Source organism: Heptranchias perlo, chromosome 7 (genome assembly GCF_035084215.1).
Source record: "Heptranchias perlo isolate sHepPer1 chromosome 7, sHepPer1.hap1, whole genome shotgun sequence".
Lineage (NCBI taxonomy): Eukaryota > Metazoa > Chordata > Chondrichthyes > Hexanchiformes > Hexanchidae > Heptranchias > Heptranchias perlo.
Genome location: NC_090331.1, coordinates 53,498,731 through 53,521,689, shown reverse-complemented (window position 1 = coordinate 53,521,689; position 22,959 = coordinate 53,498,731). Strand labels below are relative to the sequence as shown.

The 22,959-nt window shown below is 42.8% G+C and overlaps 1 protein-coding gene across 1 annotated transcript in view; it reads left to right on the top strand.

Moving 5' to 3' along the window:
- cir1 (corepressor interacting with RBPJ, CIR1) overlaps positions 1–22,959 on the top strand; it is a 49,450-nt gene that overhangs the window by 6,963 nt on the left and 19,528 nt on the right. Inside the window, exons 3-9 of the mRNA XM_067987573.1 lie at positions 5,944–6,017; positions 6,191–6,201; positions 6,329–6,387; positions 8,641–8,689; positions 10,835–10,952; positions 12,626–12,732; positions 19,776–19,861. Of these exons, the coding sequence (XP_067843674.1) occupies positions 5,944–6,017; positions 6,191–6,201; positions 6,329–6,387; positions 8,641–8,689; positions 10,835–10,952; positions 12,626–12,732; positions 19,776–19,861 (504 nt within the window). The remainder of the gene's footprint in view (positions 1–5,943; positions 6,018–6,190; positions 6,202–6,328; positions 6,388–8,640; positions 8,690–10,834; positions 10,953–12,625; positions 12,733–19,775; positions 19,862–22,959) is intronic.

Here is a 22,959-nt window from a genome sequence, read left to right as displayed (position 1 = left end):
TGATACAAACAGAAGTTGAACTGATTGTGTACCACTGCAACATGCATACACTAGCCCACTTAGAGGGAATTATTACTTGACGTAGAGCTATCTGTACTACAGTCATTGCGGGGGTTAATTCTCCCTCGCAGACTTTCTGCTGCCCTTAATTTCTAAGCAGCTTCTCTGCTACCTTGACTGACTTCTGGGGGGTAATTTTAACCCTCAAGAATGGGTGGGCTGGGGGCGGGTGGATAGTCGAAATTGTAAATTTCATCAGTGGGACCGCAACTCTGCTCCAATGCACCCACTTCCACGTTTAACCCAGATGCGTTCGGATGCACACGTGCATCCACAACCCAAGTAACGTCCCCTATTAATGCCGGTGGGCGGATCATTAAAGGGGCAATTTACCTACTTGAAATACATACGGTAGGTAATTTTTTGTGGATTCTGAACCTGAAACTTAATTTAACCTTACCTGCACGGGTTTCCCATGGCTTCTCAAACTTGCCAGTGAAACGGAGGCGAGATTCATGCAGAAATTGATTTGGCCCTTTAAACCTGTGATTAACACATCTCAATAAAAGCTAGTTCTCTCAGGCAAACGTTTGGCTGAGAGTTCTTCTTGTGTTGAGACTGAGAGTTCTTTGTTGAGGCAGCATTAGGAAAACTTTGGAGCCTCTCAAACTGACAAGATCAGGATGGGGGGGCGTAAAGGATGTACTTGGGAGGACATCTGAAGAGGAGGAAAATGGCCATCCATGTCAGCCACGCGTGCTGTGTTGGAATCTGCTGGTGCACAAGACAAAGATGCGCAACAAGGACCTGGAAAACAGCAGGACACCAACAGAGGGCCTGACATCGCAGGAGGCACTACCCACGTGAGAGGGTATACAGGCAGAAGCTGAGGTTCCTGGACCTCTCTGAGGAGCAGTGCCTACGCAGGCACAGATTGAATCGGCCGGTGGTCACATACCTCTGTGGTCTCCTTAAAGAAGAGCTGCTCTGCTGGACCTGGTGGCCACGCATTGCCTGTCGCAGTTAAAGTCACCACTGCCCTCAACTTCTTCACCTCTGGATCCTTCCAGGGCACCAGCGGTGATATCTCCAGGTTGTTAGTCGTCTGCATGTAAGTGTATGAGGCAGGTGACAGATGGCTTGTTTGCCGGGGCATCCGACTATGTGAACTTCCCCCACAACGACATCAACTAGAAAGAATGGGTAGAGGGTTTTACCTCTCTGGCTGGCTTCCCACGGATGCAGTGCGCAGTTGATTGCGCACAAGTAGCAATCCGAGGACCACCACATGAGCCAGAAGTCTTCATAAACCGAAAGGACTGTCACTCCATCAATGCACAGCTGGTGTGCGACCACCAGAAGAGATTTCTGCAGGTGTGCGCCAGCTTCCCTGGCAACTATCATGATTCATTCATTTTGCGCCAGTCCAACATTCCAGACCCCTTCCAGACAGGAGACAGACTTAAGGGCTGGCTCGTTGGAGACAAGGGATACCTCCTGCAAACGTGGCTCATGACACCTGTGATAAACCCCACCAACGAGGCACAACAACAGTACAGCTAGAGCCACATGACCACCAAGTGTGTCATTAAGCAAGCCATGGACATGTTGAAGATGCGCTTCGGGTGCCTGGATGGATCTGGGGTGCCCTTCAGTACTCGCCACCGAGGGTGCCCAGAATATTCGTGGTGTGCTACATCCTGCACAATGTTGTGCTTCAGAAAGGGTTACAGGTGGAAGGCGACTATGGTGCTCGTCAAGCATCCTCTGTTGGCAGCAACATTGAAGAAGAGGAGGACGAGGAAGATGGGGCACACATCGCCAGACCAACCGTACACATTGCAGCCCGTGAAGCCAGGGATGTCCTCATCTCTAACAGGTTCTCATAATAAGAGTTGCAAAATAAAGAATTTGAGATACTCAGGCCACCTGGAACAACCAGCACTACCACCAAACCCCCCCCCCATCCCTTTGCACAAAGCAGTCCTTCAACCAGGCATACACCCATTGCTCACCTGTCCAATGGGTCCTGTCATGTATTGGCATTCATGATGAAGCAAATGAAAGGGCGACTTCACACTCCCGACGCAATAACGGCCAAGATGTGGAAGTGATGATACTCAATAAATTTAATGTGCCTATATTTTTTAAAAAAAAGATAAATTAACAACATAACATTTCTTCAAATACCCTTGTGCATACCCTTGGTAAACTACAATTGCTTAACCTTACACTTTCTACCGCTTCTACGTGGTGCATCCCCTGTGGCTTCATAGAGGTAGTGGGAGGTTGCTCAAATACCTGCCCCTGACTGCTGAGATGCTCTTGGCCTACCACCTCTGGGTTTTGGAGCTCATGAGGGACTCTCCAAAGACTGAGCAATGGCAGACTCGGCCATCGGGAGAGGAGGCAGAATTTCGGGTACTGGTTGTTTGGGGGGGGGGGGGTTGTGAATGGGTGAGAGGTGGGATTGCTTTGAGTGGAGTTCCCACTTCCATGTCCCGTTTTGCTATCATCCCTCTCCCGTGCCAGTGCCACATCACTCCCACCATTCTGCTGGACAGCAGCTTGGTGAACATATGTGCATTGTAAGGCCACGGATAAGGTATCTGTCATCCTGTTTAAGGCGTCTTACAACACCAGGTTATAGTCCAACAGCTTTATTTGAAATCACAAGCTTTTGGAGCTTTCCTCCTTCGTCACCTGACGAAGGAGGAAAGCTCCGAAAGCTTGTGATTTCAAATAAAGCTGTTGGACTATAACCTGGTGTTGTAAGACTCCTTACATTTGTCCACCCTAGTCCATCACCGGCATCTCCACATCCTGTTTAAGGCGGCAGACATGTTGGCATCCAAAGTCTGCACTGTCATTGTCATGGCCTGCATAGACTCATTTGAGAGCCATGTTTGGAGCTCATTGGAGGCTGCCATTCTCTCCATTGCAGACATTCTCGCACATACCTGCAACAACAATCCACTAGTGTTGGAGTTGGACTCCTCCATCTTCTCTGCTATTGTGGATAGTGTGCGTGGCATTTTTCCCGGTACATCGCAAAGTTGAATGTGTACCTCACTCATTCTCCTTCTTGGGTTCAGCATCTGTGTCCAGCTGAGCAGGGCTTGGAGAGGTGTCTGCTCTCCAACGCAGCCTTTCCACAGCTGCCCCGCCGCCAGTGTCTGCTCATGCTCACTTATAAGTGGTGAATCACCAGCTGACAACTCAACTATCTGGCTAACAGGACCCATCAAATTGCCAGTATCTGCGCTGGTGCATGGCTGTATGTCTTGTGACGGTGCACCCTCAGAGGGAATGATGTCCTCTGAGGAATCTATGTCTTCCATCTCGCCACGTTCTTGAACTCGTGAAGGCCCTCGAAGACAACAGAAAGCGATATTAATTATTCATCGACAAAGTGACAATCTTTCCAATCGCCATACTGAGGTCTGTCACAGTTGAGTCATTGATGAACAAAACTCAACATGCATGTGAAAGATGTCAAAGTTCTGTCACCAACCATCTGCTGGTTCCCTGCCTTCCCACTTCCGATGGATAGGGATGCAAGTGTCCCACTTATTTCAGTGGCTTCCTCCTCCGCATCTGTTAGCTGCACCATCTGTGTAGTCTACCTCCAGTCCTTGTCCTCTCCTTTTGCATTTTGTGCTCTCTTCTACAAGGGGAGAAAGAACAGACCTGTGAGTGACTGAAGGTGCCATATTCACCGATGGATGCATTGCTTTGGGTGAGGCTGACTATGAAACAGATGCATTAGAGGGTGAAGAAAAAAAGAAAGACTTGCATTTATATAGTGCCTTTCATGACCTCAGGATATCCCAAAGTGCTTAACAGCCATTGAAGTACCTTTGAGGTGTAGTCACTGTTGTAATGTAGGAAATCAGACAGATGAATTACATTGCATCAGGATTGTGGTGGGTGCATAAATGGGGAGGTGAGCAAGTGCATAGGAGGTGAAGGATGGTGCTGCTGAAACTTAACTGGGTGTGAGGAGTGATATGATGGAGTAGGCATGCCAACACAGAGAGGGGGGGGATGTTGCATAACACATTGTGGGCGAATCAGCAAACGTACTCACTTTTCTTGACCTGGTTAGGTCATTAAAACACTTCCTGCAGCCAAGATCTGGGCACTGCACTCTTGCTGCTGACCTCTTCTGCCACCTCCACCCATGCCTTCTTGGTGGCAGAACCAGGCCTCTTCCTCTGATCACTTGGGTAGAAGACCTCTCTCCTGCTTCTCACAGCACCCAGCAGTACGTCAAGAGATGCATCCGAGAACCTGGATGCTGCTTTGCCTCTGTGCTTCCATACCTTTATTTGTCCCTTTCTCCTCCAAAATCCATTTTTTCATTGACCCTTTAAATAGTGGACTTCAGATCGCATCACACAGGTGCGCAGTACGCTAGCTGAGCAGCTTGGAGACGCGAAACCTGGAAGTTAAATTAAGTGCCTTCAATTTAGTTGCAATTGTAGATTTCGTAGCGCTCAAATTACTTCCGGGTTTGCCACCTGCTGAGTTCCCGACTCCATCTAAAAATCATGCCCCTGGTGTCTGTTTATTTGTAAAAGTCCCCTCTTCAAAGACTCGTGGAGATCAAAGAAATTTGTCAACTCCAAAATGCTGGATGTCTTCTCAATGACCATAGATAGTGAATTGATAGGCCAACAGTTTGTTCTGTACAAAGCAACTGCCCATCCTGCATTTGTCCCCTCTGATCTGCCTCTGGATGGCTACTTCCTTTCTGGCACTCTTCTGCCCAAAATACATATTAAAATCGCTTCTGTCCAAATCTTTTTCATGGAAAAAATGGCCACAGTTACACTTATATTGGTGCATTAGGGGTGAGGGATAAGACACATTTTGGGGGCATAATAGAGGGGGTTTTTCTCTCCATGTGACACCTTAGCTAGGGTTTTTTGATGCTAATAGCAGTGCCCTAAGTAGAAGCGTGATCTATTTTCTAGCACTGAAATTCTCTGTTGCTGAGCATAGAAAACTACAAATATTGAAACAGTCACGGAGAAAAGCATACCTTTCTTTACATTTTGTTCCCCACCTGTATGTTTGCTGTATATGCTAGTATTATGTAAGTATACTCCTAGTTTTGCTTACTTATGTTTTTGGTAGAACAGGCGACATAAAAAAATGGCCATTGATTGCCAAACCACTAGCTCTTTATCTATTAGAACAGATATCTACTTTCCTAGAAATTGCCATTTCCAGAATTGTGTTGTGTATAAAAAATATGAATTCCTCCCCATCTCCTCAGGAGTAGTACCCTAATGGCCAAGTTAAGCTATAGTTTTTCGTATTCATATGATAGTAACTTGGGAGTGAAGTTGTTGAACAGATGGCACATTGCATTTTGGCAAATGGTATGTGACCACCTTGAGGAAGCAGTCTGGTCAAAAAGCAGTGACCCAGCATTGCCAGATCCACATAAGAAAAGCCCATTTTGCCCTTCAAAACTCATTCCTTTTGTACCTTAACTTTCACATTATAATGTTTAACTCTATTTTGAACAATTCTGATATTTTTGCCTCTGCTACCTTGCCTGAGTAAAGAAGGTGATAACTGTTCTAACTTTACTTTTCACTATTTTCCATTTATATCCTCATGCCCTAATTTCCTGCTTTGCTTTTAAAGGAATAATATAGTTTTATCTTTCTTTCTATTGATACCACTTAATATTTTACTTGTTCATTTCCTGTGATACTGTTCACAGCCAGAAATTTTAAAGGCATTTCTAGGACATCTAGTGTTTTACTAGTTTGTTTAGACATCCATTTTCTGATAAACAAATGGATACCTTTTTTGAATGAGCATCGATGCATAGAAAGATATACAAAAAAAAATCCTGTGTTCTAAAGATAATTTATTTTAAATCCTTTTTAATAGTTTGCAAATTGACATTTTACTTTTTTTAAGGTTACTCATGGGTGATGAACGTGTAAAGAATGGGCTTAACTTTATGTATGAGGCACCTCCAGGAGTAAAGAGTGGTAAGACTTCAAGTATTTAATTACTTCAAGAATTTCATGAGATGTATAATGTGCCTGTACTATCTGCATGCATTTAATTTGCATCTTCATTCTTTCGGTTTTAAGATCTTGTATTGATGTGTACAGCAAGCTAACATAATTTTCTTTTTTTTTTAAATTGACTGGCAATGAAGAGAACAAAGAGGTAAGAAAACCAGGATTATTTTGGTAAATGTACTCCACCATTTAAGTTAAACATTTTAAAATCTTAAGACATTTATTGTTTTTTAGCAGAGTAGCCTGTGCTAAAGCTTATATATGTGTGGTTGCAGACAGAAGAAGGAGAGACTGAATATAAGTTTGAATGGCAGAAGGTTGCTCCACGAGAAAAGTAAGTGCAGTGTTTCATGGCAAATGGGCCGTGCAATGTAGCTAACACCCCTCCGTTTTAAGGATATAGGCAAAAGTCATGCATTCATTTGTTGAGACGACAGTTTACACTCCCTACTACACCTATATATCTTTAGTATTGTTAGCCCTAACTTTATCATTCACCTCCCTTTTAAGTTTCAGTATAGTTTTTATTTCTCTCTTTATCCACAGAATTCCACACTTTGATGCACCCCATTTTTGCCTTATAGGAATATATTTATTTTGTACTCATGGATCTTACATTTGATGATTTTTCCACTGCTATAATAGTTTATATCCTTCTCCACTGCTCTACTTGTCCTCTCCACAACAACGTTGGTGCCTTTTTGGTTCAGATGAAGGCTTTCTCTTCAGAATAGCCTTTCCTTGTTCTGGAGCTCTTTCCAATACCCCAGGAATGTGAACCCTTCACTTCTCACCAGCCCTACAGTAAAAATTGACCTTCCTAATCTTTCTTTCCTTAATTGACCATTATGTGGCACACAAAGCAATTAGAGATTACTACCTTGAGGAGTTAAACTTCCTCTGCAAGACCTCAAATGTACTTTTATCTGTCATTGGTTCCAATATGAACCACGATTTCTTGCTGCTCTCCCTCCCTTTCCTGACGTTTTTCCACATGTTTCATGTTGTCTTTCACCCTGACACCAGGGAGGCAACATACCATTCGGGACCTCTTGTCATGACTGCAAAAAAAGGCTGTTATACGCCGACTATAGAATCCTCCAATACTAACACTCTGCTATTCTGGTAGTCTGCCTGCATCTCCATTCCCCACACTTTGAGTAGTCTCTTGTTCCACATTGCTGCAATGATGCTCAGGGCCACCCTTCTCTGAGTCAGTGTCGTTATCCATCTCACATTTGTCCAATACTAGAATCATACAGCACAGAAGGAGGCCATTCGGCTCATCGTGGCTGTGCCAGCTCTTTAAAAGAGATATCCAATTAGTCTCACTCCTCTTTCCCCATAGCCCTGTAAATTCTTCCTATCTATTGGACAGTTCCGGTTACTTGGGTTCCCTGCACCTGTGAGCCCTGTTTCCCTCTGCAGATAGTCACCCTCTTCTCTCTTTCTACATTATCCCTGTGTTCTAAACTGTCTAATATTGCCTCTTGAGTGACCACATTCTGGAAAGTACGATCCAGAAATCCTTTATCCTCCACCTATCCTCTGGTCATTTATTGCATATTGGTTGCTGTGTTTCCTTACATTCGTGACCGCAGCCAATGAAGTATTTTTGATGTTTAAAGCACTTTGGGACATTCTGAGAATGTGAAAGGCGTTATATAAATACAAATTTGTTCTTTCTTAAATGCTGTGGAGTGTGACCAATTGCTGCTCAAGCACAGAGATCCTCTGTTCCAGAGACTCAATTTTTCGACAGTCAGTGCAAATGTGCTGACTGCCCACAGATGATCCATGATGTTCCACTTAGTGCACTCCACACACATCACAAGGATTCCATCTACTGCCATGCCTTTGTGTCTAACTTAAATATTGGTAATGTTAACCTGACCTCCCACTAACACCAAACTCTTGCAAGAATCACATTCCTTCTACTCACTTCAGAAAAACATTAATTTTAAGGAGAAACAAATCCTGTCCAATGGCATCTCAAGGTTGAACTTGCACTGAGGTTATATTCCTGGCCTTTCACAGCTCAGGATTCGAGGATTGAACCTGGAAACATTTTGATTTTGTATGGCTCAGGATCACACCAGGTGATAAGTTAACCATTGGTGGAAGCTACAGTAAATGTTTTTGTAAAATTCGTTTTGACTAACTCTTTTATAGTGGAACATTTTCTTGGGTAGCCCTTAATTTTAACTGGCTTTCTGTTAGCTGAGGGATATGTAGAGTTTTGAAGACAGCATATTAAAAACCACTTTTCTTGGTTTTCAACATCAGCTTAAAATGGGATTTGATCAGCAATGGAAATGTGCAAATTGTCCACCACTTTTTTTAAGGAGAAATTGCTTCAGGTGTGCAAATCATTTAGCAACCCTTCCTGATTAAACATATCTACAACTTAAGTATCTTCTGTTCTACTCTGATATTGTATTCTAGCACCCTCTTCCATATATGTTTATATTTTCTGCTACAAAAGTGTTTCAAGAACTATTTTTAAAATTATGTAAAGGATTACCATAACTGAGGCAGAAACTGTAGAAGAATATGTTAAATGGTGCCCTTTTTAAATTCATACCAGATATGCCAAGGATGACATGAACATCAGGGATCAACCTTTTGGAATCCAGGTGTGTATGAATTGCTCTTGCCAGTAAAAACAATTTGGATACAGTTTTACTACAGATAATGCTTAAGAGATGGAGAGGAATTGGAGCCATTTTATATGATGGTAAAAATCTTTCATTTCTGGCGCTTTGCAGATACCAATTTATGAAATGTGATCATTGAAACGAAATTCCATTGTGAGTTTCCAATTGCTGTGTTTTTCCTTATTTTCCACTTTTATTGTTCAGTTGGCTCTTTCACTTTCTTCATATTTTGGTTCTTTGTGTTACTGTTTACTTCCTGCTTTGATTTATTTTGTCCAGTTTCCTCCTCCTTTGATTTTATTCTTCACTAGTTTTTAAATGTTTTTCTTTTAAATGTATGAATTTATATCATGTAACAAACTGTCATGCTGTAGTATTGTGAGTTTTGATTGTTTTAATCAATTTTCCGCTGGTTTCTACACCACTATCCTTCTGGAGTGATTTTTTTTTTTGAGCCAAATGTTTTGCCTGAATCATGTGTTGCTCATGTCACTGAATACTAGAGTGTGTGTAAATGTATATAATCTGTATCACAACGGCTCAAAAGCAAAAGACCACGGATACTGGAAACCTGAAATAAAAACAGAAAATGCTGGAGAAGCTCAGCAAGTTGGGCAGCATCCGTGGAGAGAGAAACAGAGTTAATGTTTCAGGTTGAAGACCTTTTTGTCAGAACTGGAAGATGTTAAAGTTTTTAAGCAAGTACAGAGCCAGTGAAAAGCAGGGAGGGGAGGAAAGAACAAAAGGGAAGGTCTGTAATAGGCTAGAGGGTACGAGTGATTAAATGACAAAAGGAATGATGGTGCAAGGCAAGGAAGGTGATAACGGGACAGGTTAAGAAACAAAAGATTGCTCAGGAGTAGCTGTAAATGGCAGCAGCAGAACCATTAACAACACTAGCCGAAAAAATGTGAGCAGTGGTTATGATCTGAAGTTATTGAAATTAGTGTTGAGTCCGGAAGGTTGTAAAGTACCTAAGCGAAAGATGAGGTGCTGTTCCTCGAGCTTATGTTCAGCTTCATTGAAACTGTGCAAGAGGCCAAGGACAGAAAGGTCAGAGTAGGAGTGGGAAGAGGAATTAAAATGGCAAGCAACTGGCAGGTCAGGGTCATACTTGCAGACAGAGCAGAGATGTTCAGCAAAGCGATCACCCAGTCCGCGTTTGGTCTCCCCAGCGTAGAGGAGACTGCATTGTGTGCAGCGAATACAGTATACTAAATTGAAAGAAGTACAAGTAAACCACTGTTTCACCTGGAAGGAATGTTTAGAGCCCAACATCACAGTGGGTTCACTTCAGGAACCTGGTTTTGAATTCAATCTTTTTTGTTCCTCCTGGCTATAGAGATTGTATGTGGAATCAGTGCACAATAGCCAACAACTTGGCAAGCTGACATTAAATTGGCCATCTTGCTCAGAGAAGCTATAAAAATAGCTGCTATGAGGACTGTAAAAATATGCACTGGTTCAATAGATGTATTTTTCTGATGTTATGTGCCATAGAGGCAGCTTTGGATCCGACCATGTTATATCTGACCATGGGGGAAAGTTTCCCATTTCTAAGCAAAGAAATGCCTCACTTTGAGCATAAAAAATCAAAATAAATTGATTTAAAAACCCATGCAAAGAGGAAATGAATAGGGTAGCAAGGGAAATTGCTAAAAATTCTTTAGGCAGATATCATTTTGAATCAGAACTGACCATTGCACAATTAAGTTGCACCTTTTTTTAGACTATTAAAAGGATACTTATTGATTGCCCAGCCAGTTTTCAATTCTGTGATATAGATTGTCTGTTATACATAATGCTGATGTACTAGTTTGCTGTGCCGTGAAGTGCAATTATTTTTTTGTTAAACAAAGTCACATTGGTAAATTGAGAGTTGCCTTCATGGGCCAAATGACCATCGCATCAGTTTCCAAATACTGATTCTCCTTCCACTACCTCCCAGAATTTTTTTATTAAGCAATTTTTCCTTTGTTTCTAATATGAGATTGCTTTACCGGAAATTGTTTTACTTGGGAAGTAGACATTCAAGCTGGGAAACTTTTGTCTCCAGATGTGAAGGAGAATGCTTTTGCCAACTACCTTTATCCCTTTGAGTAATAATGTGCTCCTCCTGTCTAGGTGCGGAATGTTAGGTGTATCAAGTGTCATAAATGGGGTCATGTGAATACAGACCGTGAATGTCCACTATTTGGCCTTTCTGGAATCAATGCAAGCTCAGTTTCTACAGATGGTGCAGGTATGTATGACACATTAAATCTTATCTTGGCAGAGGTCTGAACTGTTTATCTTGCTTTATTATTCTTGGTCCAGAAAGGATAACCATGTAATCCCTAGTAGCAGGACAACATAGCTAATTGAGACCAAGTCCCTTAATATGTAATTAATCACAACAATGTTAAAGTACAGTCCCAACACTACAATAATTCTAATGGTAAAAAGGATGCTATTACAGGGAATTTGAGCTTCTAAGCTATAAATTCCTGATAGTAATGGTCATTTTAAGCCTTTTTGATTAAGATGTCTTACCTGAATTTTGATATACTAATTTTTCAAGTGGAACAAACTTTCTAACACAGTACTATGATACTGGTGTAGTAAAAGGGAAAATCTGTGTTGAATTACTGCAGGAGTCTAAATATTATAAAACATTGTAAATAACTTTATGGCTTATGTCACCTGTGGCCATGATGTACTCTGTATTTTCCCTCCAGCCTGAATTCCCCTTCCGGTTGCTTGTATGCCTACATGTTGATCACTGGTGCTTCCTCCTCTTTCAGCAAGAAAGAGGATGTTACTGGAAGATGAAGCTATTTTATATGACACTGATGCTTTCTCTCAATAAGAACTGGTTTGATATTCGAGAGGAAGCCAGATTAGTCCAGGCTCCTATTGTACTCCAAGTCTTGATGCAAGAACAGGAAGAAGCGTTGTATTTAACGTGGAGGTGTTTGAGCAATTGGAATGGGAATGGGATTCATGTGAACTGAAGAGCTGAAGACTTTATTAAACCACAGGAAGAGAGAATTCAGAGACATGGGGCAGGGGGGAAGGCTTTTAACCCCCAAGAACAGGTGGGTTGAGGGAGGGAGGGTGGGTGGGTAGTTAAAATAATTGATTTTCTGAGCGCGACCGAAACCTGGCTCCAACGCACCCATTTCCTGGTTTAATGGAGGTGCGTTTGGATGGGTGCGAGTAACTACCTCGTCGCAGTCGGGACCTTAATTAGTTCAGGTCCTTAAGAGATGTTAATTAGGTCTTTGTAAATTGAATTTTACTGATCTTTAAATTTAACACCTCCAGCGCGTGTTTCCCAGGGATCGTGAATCTTCCAGTGAAAAGGAGAGAAGGGCCGGATCACGAGATAAGTGCCTTTAGTGCACTGTTTGTGGGCCAGGATTAGCAGGAGTGTTTCTTCCAGGCACAACAAGCTTACCTCACCGCAATCAGACCCCCACAATCGGCCAACCCCCCCACTGATGTCCGAAGCTAGCTATCGAGCGGGAAACATTTGAAAAATTTTAAAGCCGGTCCTACCATTAACTTCCATGGGACCTGCAGGAAATCCATACTTCCAGGTTTCCTGTCCGCAAACCACCCCACCTCTCTTCCCGGCTCCAAGTTAACATCCAGGCCAGGAGTCAGGGTGGGGAGAGCAGAATAAAATGGGACAGCTTAGAGGTAAAAATAGAAGGAAAGGAGGATCAGATAAATGCAGTTAGTTGGTATTCTTTGCTTTGTAACAGCTGTTTTATAGAATAACATCTAACCATTTACACTGCAGAAAATCATTCAATTGATTTATCTGAGCTTTTTTTTAAACAAAGCAGCAAGTAGATTCCCACTGTGAAATAAAAACTAAATTTAGACAAATGTTAATAAGCATTTAAAAAGTATGGTGTTTTTAAGCAGGTCCGTCAATGCACCCCTCAGAGCTGATGGCAGAGATGAGAAACAGCGGATTTGCACTGAAACAAAGTGTATTGGGGAGGAATACTACTCCAAATGATCCATCACAGGTATTCTGTATTTCTGAAGCTAATGTGAGCATGCCTTTTGGTAGAAATACATTTTAGGTTGAATAACCAGATTAGGCACTGCTGTTCCTGATGTTCTTAAAACTTTAAACAAAATTTTACTGAGTGTTAACGGATTTCATAGAAGTTATGATAAAGTGAAGTTAACTACTTCAATGCTTGGATAGTTCATGAAGCAACTTTTTCGTTGCTTCGATTTTAAAACCCAGAAAGCTCATAACGGTGACCATTGTCATTTATTGTTGTCTCCTCCTATTGCTTCATGTTCTGTTTATATTCCAAAACTGCAGGATTATCTAATTCAGCTATTTTATTGTTCTAAATATCCTATAAGTACAAAAATAACAAAATCTGCCTTACTTCTTGCACGGCTAGATGTAGGAAATTTATTTAATACTATTGCCTGTTCATGAACAGTGACTTATCTACAACTAAATCCTAGTTGTGATTTTATTCACTTGTTTTGCTACTTATTTTTCTCTCCATTGTGGAACTCTTTTTGCTATTATTTCTTTGTGCTCACTTATTTAGACTACCTGTGTCGTTGCTGCATTCTTTCCTTGCTTATAATTGTGAATAAATACTATAATTGACATATCAGTTCCTTCCTATCTTCTTCCCCCTGAATCCTGGAAATGACTTTGAGCTAAGAAGAGGTAACGGAAAGGTTTATAACAAATCTCTTCTTTTTCTGGGGTTCCTAAGCTTGGAACAGAATGCTCAGAGTCTCTATTCTGAAAAATGACCATTCAGTCTATTTCGGATACCCCATTTTGAAAAGTGGCCTGATTGTCAATGGAACACACCATTCATGCAGTTGAACTTAGCCCCAGCTGAGGGCACCCTCCATCTCATTCTGCACTTCTACCAAGTGTTAGATTGACAACCTCTCTGCCTACGCAGGTACCTATACTAATGTGTGCCAATACAGAGGAGCAAGGAAAGTGTTGCTTGGTTATTTATCAAACCACTATAAGATTAATGGTCCATAATGTTGTTTCCCTATCCTGCAGCTAGTTTGCAAAACAGTTGAAAACCAGCCACAGTGCCTAGAGCTGGCTGTGACCGGAATTTTGGGAAGGGTACCACACTCCATTTACTTAGGCTCCCTGTCAATCCTGGAGGGTAAAAGTTGCAGTCACTGCCCTGTCAGCATGTTGTTATCCTATAATCTTTCATCAGAGAGCATCAGATAATGCTCAGTCTGCATTAATTTCTTGAATCAGTGGTGAGGCTATTCAAGATTGCTCGGTGAGAAAGCTTCAAATGCATGGTACATTTTAACAGCCATACATAGCAAGCCATTGATGACTGATGTGATGGATCCAGGTAATGCTGAGCTTGTAGCATGAAGCCCATTCCCAATGGAAGGATTACTTCAGCAGCTGCTGTTCAGAACCAGACTAGCTGCTTTACAAAGGTTCTGTATGGGCTGCAACTGAGATTTCCTAGGCTTTTGAGGAGAAAGTGCAGACTGGATCCATTTTTACCAGTGATTCAAGCAAGGATGCTTGGACCAGCCACATGTGTGTGAAATATTTGCCTCACGAAGCTGCTATTCTTCATGAACCCCTGCAGTCCATGTAGTGGAGGTGCTCCCACAATGCTGTTAGGTAGGGAGTTCAAGGATTTTGACCCAGTGACAATGAAGGAACGGTGATATATTTCCAAGTCGGGATGGTGTGTGACTTGGAGGAGAACTTGAAGGTGGTGGTGTTCCCATGCACCTGCTGCCTTTGTCCTTCTAGGTGGTAGAGGTCATGGGTTTGGGAGGTGCTGCCGAAGAAGCCTTGGTGACTTAAATGCAGTGTATCCTAACGACTGTACACACCGCAGCCATAGTACGCTGGTAGCGGAGGGAGTGGATGTTTAAGCTGGTAGATGAGGTGCAGATCAAGCCGACTGCTTTGTCCTGGATGGTGATGAGCTTCTTGAGTGTTATTGCAGCTGCATCCATTCCATCACTCTGCTAACTTGTGTCTTGTAGAAGGTGGAGAGGCTTTGAGGAGTCAGGAAGTGAGCCACTCACCACCATACCCAGCCTCTGACCTGCTCTATTAGCCACAGCATTTATGTGGCTGGTCCAGATGAGTTTCTGGTCAATGGTGACCCCCAGGATGTTCACGGTGGAGATTTGGCCTTGGTAATGCCATTGAATGTCATAGGGGAGGTGGTTAGGCTCTCTTGTTAGAGGTGGTCTTTGCCTGGCACCTGTGTGGCGTGAATGTTACTTGCCACTTATCAGCCCGAACCTGGATGTTGTCCTGGTCTCACTGCGTGCGGGCATGGACTGCTTCATTACCTGAGGAATTGCGAATGGAACTGAACACTGTGCAATCATCAGCGAACAGCCCCATTTCTGACTTTATGATGGAGGGAAGGTCATTGATGAAGCAGCTGGAGATGGTTGGGCCCAGGTTCCCCAGGCCTGAGGAACCCCTGCAGCGATGTCCTGGAGCTGAGATGATTGTCCTCCAACAACCACTACCATCTTCCTTTGTGCCAGGTATGACTCCATGGCTTGAAATCGAGTAAAGTTGCCTATTGTGAATTGAACCTCACTTCCACCCCCCACCATCCCTGCACCATTGTGAACTTTTCCATTTCTCACTGCAACCATAGATTACTTATTCCATGTATCTATTGCTGTTTATATGAAATTGCTGTGGCTGTATTCTCTTTATTTCTAATTTCTAGATTTTAAATAGTGCCCCTAGATTTTGAGTCCTTCTTAGTGAAAACCAAAATTTTGAAAACATTTTCACATCTATTTTTCGGTGAGAACCAGCCCAACTGCCTTCACTTCTCAAAGATTGGATTCTCAAGACCAATATGATTCTAAATTTGTTTTCTTAAGCAATTACATCTTTCTTATATTTTCTGTACATTATTATTGTTTTACATTTAAAAATAGTTAATATATTAAATTTATATAATTTTTGCCTGGCACTTGTATGGCGTGAATGTTACTTGACACTTATCAGCCTGAGACTGGATGTTGTCCTGAATATGTGTCAATTGAGAGGGACATAGCTTCATTGCTTTGAAATAGAAAGGTCTGCTTTTGGCCCTTAGTAAAGCATCAAACTCTCCCAGGTCATATAAAGCATGGGCCAGATGTTGAGTAGTCTTTCTGTTGTGAACCTCCCTTTGCCTCCGTGTTCCTAACCACTGCGGAGACTGATAATTATTATTTAGAGATATGGGCAGTTTTGAACAGTCCGTTCATACCCACCAGGTTTTGGTCTGAAACTAGTCAAACTAATTTTACTTAGAAAGAAAGATTTGCATTTATATAGCGTCTTTCACGACTTCAGGGCATCCCAAAGCACTTTACAGCCAGTGAAGTACTTTTGAAGTGTAGTCGCTGTTGTAATGTAGGAAACACGGCAGCCAATTCGCACACAGCAAGGTTCCACAAACAGCGATGTGATAATGACCAGATAATCTTTTTTTTAGTGATGTTGGTTGAGGGATAAATATTAGCCAGGTCACCTGGGAGAACCCCCCTGCTCTTCTTCGAAATAGTGCCATGGGATCTTTTACGTCCATCTGAGAGGGCAGACAAGGCCTCGGTTTAACGTCTCATCCAAAAGACAGCATCTCTGACAGTGCAGCACTCCCTCAGTACTGCACTGAAGTATCAGTCTGGTTATGTGCTCAAGTCTCTGGAGTGGGACTTGAACCCACGACCTTCTGACTCAGAGGTGCGAATGCTACCAATTGAGCCACAGCTGACACCTAAGACCCTTATGATCAGCAGAGAACAGAGGCCTGCATTGGTATTGGCTGGATTTAGATCCAGATTGCAGAAGTAAGGACAAATTGTTAACCTGCTGTGTACCTAAAACCACCTTGACTGAGGTAGCCAGCTCAGCATTGAACCTGGACCCTGACTGGTCTCTGGCTCAGTTTCACACTGTCACATTTACCAACGTGCTATTATATTGCTTTTTTTTTTAAAAAGTGTTTTTGTTTTTGTTTTCAATAGCTTATTAGGTAGAGGAACTGTAGGAGGAATCTGATGTTGAGTGCAAATGCATGTGAAAGTTATCCTGTCCAACATGTTATTTTTTTTTTTCTCTTGTCCTCTTGCATTACCATTGCCAGAATGCAAGGATGTGTTATATAACCATTGATGATGAAAGTATGCATATTTACAGGTTTTCAGTAGGTTCCATTGAGGTCATATCATGAGTTTTCAATTTTTTTCTAAAAACTAAGCTATTTCAAAATTAATTGCCATTTTGGAAATTAGTTTCACATGACTGTCCAACATTAAAATGGACATTTAGTGGCTATTGGCCAAAGCATAGTGACACATTGGGCTCGATTTTAGGGTCGGGTTACCTGCGGGTTTCCAGCGGGGGGGCCCCGAAAATCCCGATCTCCGATCACGTGACCGGATTCGGACGAAATCCCGGCCACTTCCGGGTACCGCGCTGACGTGCGGGGCTGCGCGCGCAAGCCCCGCTGGTGGGAATCCCGCAGGCAATTAAAGCCAGCGGGGTTCCACTTGAGAGCACTTAACTTGCTCGTTGTGGTCAGTTAATGAGCTGAAGCAGCTGTCAAAAGAGGAAGTGTGGGATTTTACGGTCAAAGCAGTCAGTTTCCCACACTGGGGGAAACAGGACCCTTCAAACCAGGCGTGTTGCAGCCAGCAGCCTGTGGCAGGTGCCAAGGTGCGCTCCACGGGGGAGCGCCCTCACCCACGCAGGAGGCCACCGCGTCACATAGGGCAACCCCTGCCCCCCACCACGCCCCGGCCAAGCCAGAGGACAGACCGACACGAAACCGCAGCCCCAGTCCGAGGACCCACACACCTACCCTGCACAACCCCTCAGACCAACACCTGCCAGTTGGGTGGTGTGTGGACACCCTCGGAGGACGAAGAGCATGACCACCACCAGCAGCCTCGCAGTCCACGCCGTCCGCCGCAGAGACGTGGATCCCCCCAACACGGTGTGGTTGCACGCCCACCTGCACAGCAGGAGGGAGGGCTACCGCAGAGAGAGACGCGTCGCAGAGGGCACTACCCTCGCCACAGGGTCCACAGACCGAGGCGCAGCTCCCCGGACCTCTCCGAGCAGCAGTGCACAGGGAGGCGCAGATTCGCTCGACATGTAGTCGTGGAGATCTGCAGCCTCTTTCATGCCGAGCTGCTCCTGGCTGGCCCCAGCACCAACTGCTTACCTGTCGCTGGCAAAGTCACCACTGTCCTCCACACCTTCTCCTCCGCATCCTTCCAGGGTGCAGCCGGCAACACCGCCAATGTCTCTCAGTTGTCTGCGCGGACGAGCCCTGCAAATACACCTGCACCTACTCTGCAGTAACACGATGGGTGGCATCAGTGGTGGGTCCTCATAGTGATACCCAGGAGCGGGCATTATTGGACACAATGGACAGGATTCGCGGAGACATGGCAGTGGTGGTGTCAATATAATGTGTGCTGTTTGTGGCTCTGAAATTCAATATGGGTAACACCCATGACAAACCCTCAGACACCCTTGTGCACCCCCTTCATGCTGACGAGACGTTTGCCTTACCCTGCCTACTGCACATATGTGATGCATGCCCTGTGGCTGCAGCACAGGTGGTGGCAGGTTGAGTGAGGCTGGCCGTGAGGGAGATGCACGAGAGGGTGAGTATGGGATGGAGCCATGAGATTGTATGAGGATTGGGTCGCGTGTTAGTGGCAGGATGAGTACTGGCGAGGTGAGTAGGTGGAGGTAAGATGAGGATGGGGTGTGAGTGGGCATGAAGGGTGATGTGACAGAATAGTGTTGGCGGTGCCGAAGGAGATTTGGGGTGGGGGCAGTGTTGTGGCAGACGGAGTGTAGGGGAAAGACTTCGTGTTCTCACTGTGGCTGACCTACTGCGGTCATTGCAGCGCCTCCTGCACTGTATGCAGGTGGGCGATATGTTGGTGGCGCAGGTGACCCCCTCTGCCACCTCGAGCCAGGCCTTCTTGGTGGCAGAGGCAGGCCGCTTCCTCCCGCCCGCCGGGGGGAAGATCTGTGTCCTCCCCCTCCTCCTCACCCCATCTGATGATACCTGGGGTGAGGCATCATTAAACTGGGAGCAGCCTTCCCCCTGGGCTGCTCCATGCTGCAATTTGTCCCATTGGTTGCAGCATCTGTCAGTGGAGGACTGCCCCTTTAACTCGAGAGCCTCCAGCTGACAGATCGTACTGCGCATGCGCAGCCCGCCCGACGCGCAGGCCAGCGCCGTGGACCCCGGAGGAGCAGGTAATTGGATCCTATTAGTGGGTTGCCTGCTACGATCGCGTGGGCAACCCACTAATTTCGCCGTTCGCGTTTTCGACGCTCCCGGAGGACCACCCGCTGGGAACCCGCAGGCCTGCTAAATTCGAGCCCATTGTATTTTCTAATTGCAGAAAATCGACATTTCTATTACAAAGTTGCTGATGCTACTGCAGTGCACACTGCAGTGCACAAAATAGCACTTTGGACCAATCAAATGTTATTATACCAGAGTTGTATTTGCAATATAAAATGCCTTTTAAAGATATCTGCTGCACCTAATGAATTTGTAAATGTGACATTTCATGAAGTTGCTTGTTTAATAAATTTGGTATCTAATGCTTCATTTGCTTTTCATTATTGACACGATATGGTAGGTCAATTTTTATTGATGAGAAGATGTGTTTTAAATGTGGGAAATTTGTCCTGTACATTTCATTGCCTCAGGAGATTTCACTAAACAATCTTTGCAAAACTTAAACTGATCCTGATTAGTAACATTATTTATAAACCTCCTGTAGCGATGTCCAATACCTATAGATAACTTAGCTGCTAATATTAAAAATTTATTTAGAAATTTACCACTATCCATCCACTATCCATGTAGTTAAGCTATAAAATTATTGTTATAATAACTATTTACATTCCCCGAAAATGGTTCGAAAGCAAATGAAAGTTGTCGTTAAGTATATGCTTTTTGCTGAATGAAAGTGCCTTCCCCAAGTAAAATTTAATTTTGTATTGCTTTTGATTTTTTTTTAGGAATACATAGCAAGTGAAGAAGAAGATGATCCTGAGGTGGAGTTTTTAAAATCTCTTTCTACTAAACAAAAACAGAAACTTTTGAGGTATGTTTTTATTGTTTTTTTTTGTGGGTTTGTTCATGGTGAATCCCTTTCTTTAAGATATTTCCCCTTCTAATGCCAAAAAATTCTCAGAAAAATTCAAAGTAGGAATTTGATATTTGTCAGTTTATTTACTAGAAATAGAACTTTTGATGAAACTCACTAGGCATTAAATGTAAAGTCTGTTTTTAAAAATGGATGACATGCAGGTACAGCAAGCAATTAGGAAGGCAAGTGGTATGTTAGCCTTTATTGCAAGGAGGTTGGAATAAAAGAGTAAGGAGGTCTTGCTGCAATTATATAGGGCTCTGGTGGGACCACACCTGAAGCACTGTGTACAGTTTTGGTCTCCTTACCTAAGGGAGAATATACTTGCCTTAGAGGCAGTGCAACGAAGGTTCACTAGATTGATTCCTGGGATGAGAGGGTTGTCCTTTGAGGAGAGATCGAGTAGAATGGGTTTATATTCTCTGGAGTTTAGAAGAATGAGAGGTGATCTCATTGAAACGTATAAAATTCTTAAAGGGCTTGACAGTGTAGATGCTAAGAGGCTGTTTCCCCCGGCTAGAGAGGCTAGAACTAGGGGTCATTATCTCAAGATAAGGGTCGGCCATTTAGGACCGTGAATCTTTGAAATTCTTTACCACAGAGGGCTGTGGATGCTCAGTTGTTGAGTATTTTCAGGACTGAGATCGATAGATTTTTGGACACTTTAAGGGAATCAAGGGATATGGGGATAGGTCAGGAAAGTGGAGTTGAGGTAGAAGATTAGCCATGAACTTATTGAATGGCGGAGCAGGCTCGAGGGGCCGTATAGCTTATCCCTGCTTCTATTCCTTATGTTCCTATGATAAAGCCACAAATAACTTATAGCATTGCTTTTGTGAAATACATTGTAAGCTGCTTATGGAGGACTTTTCTGCATAGATCTAATTAAAGATTGAAAAATCCAGGACAAAATAAGAAAAATGCAGCCCACTGAAGTTCATCTTTCTAATACCCTAATGCTCCCATCTTGCCCAACTGCATTTTCTATACCACAATGTTTTTGTTTCTACCCTGCGTGGCAAATTATTCCAAACATTTATTTTTACTAATTTAAATTTGTTCCTATTTTCTTATTGAAATAATTTGTATTGCATTATCCTTACCATTTAATATATTGTGATAAGCCTCTTGCCCTTAATTACTCTCTGTATTTTGTCAGCAAATTTGCAAACTCAGATTTGGTTTTGGTATGCAGGTTATTTATTTAAACTAGTACTGACCTCTCTGGAACTCCACTCCAAAGAAAGAACTTGCATTTATACAGCACTTTCACAACCTCAGGATGTCCCAAAGGGTTTAAGTACTTTTGAAGTGTAGTCACGGTTGTAATATAGGAAACGCAGCAGCCAATTTGCGTACAGCAAGGTCCCACAAACAACAATCTGATAATGACCAGATAATCTGTGTGTTAGTGATGTTGGATGAGGGATAAATATTGGCCAGAACACCTGGGCGAACTCCCCTGCTCTTCGTTGAAATAGTGCCATGGGATCGTTTACGTCCAACTGAGAGGGCAGACAGCCTCAGTTTAATGTCTCATCTGAAAGGCAGCACCTCCAACAGTGCAGCACTCCCTCAGTACTGCACTGGAGTGTCAGCCTAGAATTTGTGCTCAAGTTTCTGGAGTGGGATTTGAACCTACAACCTTCTGACTCAAGAGGCGAGAGTGCTATTACTAAGCTATGGCTGACACTCCACTCCACATAACACTTCCCTCCAGTCTGATATAACACTTCTTATAATCACTTCACTTCCTATTTTTTAACCACCATATTATGCATTCCCATGTTGTGTCCTGGATTCCCGTGGCTTTGATTTAATGAAAAGTCTTTTATATGGAACTTATCAAAAGCTTTTTAAAAGCCCAAATAATAGGCAGTTATACTATCTACTTTATCTGTAATATCCTCAAATACATTTTGTGAGGCAGAATTTTGCCCTCTTAAATGCTGTTTCTTATTAATTTGTTGCTATACAGATACTCCTCCTGCCTCCTCTTATAGTTTCCATTATTTCACTTGTTGATAATTAGGCAAATGGTCCAGTAGCTGTCTGAGTCATATTTTTATCATCTTTTTAAATTTAGGCCCTGCTTTTACTTCTTTACAGTTCTGCCGAAGTTTACCAGTGCCCAAAAATTCCTTCATTACGATGGACTAAAATTTCCTTACTACTCCCTTCAGCACCCTAAAAGATAGGGCATGTGGGCCAGGAGATTTGTTAGCCTTAAGTTCCTTTAACTTATCAAGTACCTCTGTCACCTTAACTTCAAAATCCTCTAAAAATATTGGGTGTACTTCAAATATTGGATTCATTTCAATGAATACAAATATTCATGTGAGTGAATACTAGATAGTTTTATCTTTTATGTTTACCGTCACTTTTATCTTGTAGAGTTATAACATCCTCATTACCTTTTCACTGTTATACTGGCAGAATGTGTTAGTATTGTGTTTTATATCTTTTGTTATCCTCATCTCTTGAGCTCTTTTTGCACCTAATAAACTTTTTAAGCAAATTCCTAGAATACCCCCCTCCCCCTCTTTGTATGCTTTATATCATTAATTTTCCTTACTCTAATTTTAAATACCCCATTCTTCCATTTTGAGAACTGCTTTTTTAACTTGCACTTCACTTTCTTGGGTATATATTTATCTTGCATATTCAACTTTATACTTTAAAAATGTTTTGCTTTTTTTCCCAACAAAGATATATCACAGTAATACACCCTGATTTTATTGTCTTTAGTTCATCCCCTATTCCATTGAAGTTTGACTTTTTAACATTATGTATTTCAAAAGAAGGATATGGCATAGTAAAGATCTTAAGTATATACTTTTACCATGAATTAGAGAATAGGAAGAGAAGCAAGTGGAACAGAGGTTGCTGACAAACCTTTAGCTGGCTTCAAATCTAATACCTGCCATCTTAGGATTTCAAGGGCTTCTTCCTTATACAAGGTCAGAGGTCTAAAGTTAGGGGATCTGTCTCCTGTAAGAATGTTCTCTCTCAATTGCTATGGGCTGTTAGTCTTCTTGTACAAGATAGCCCAA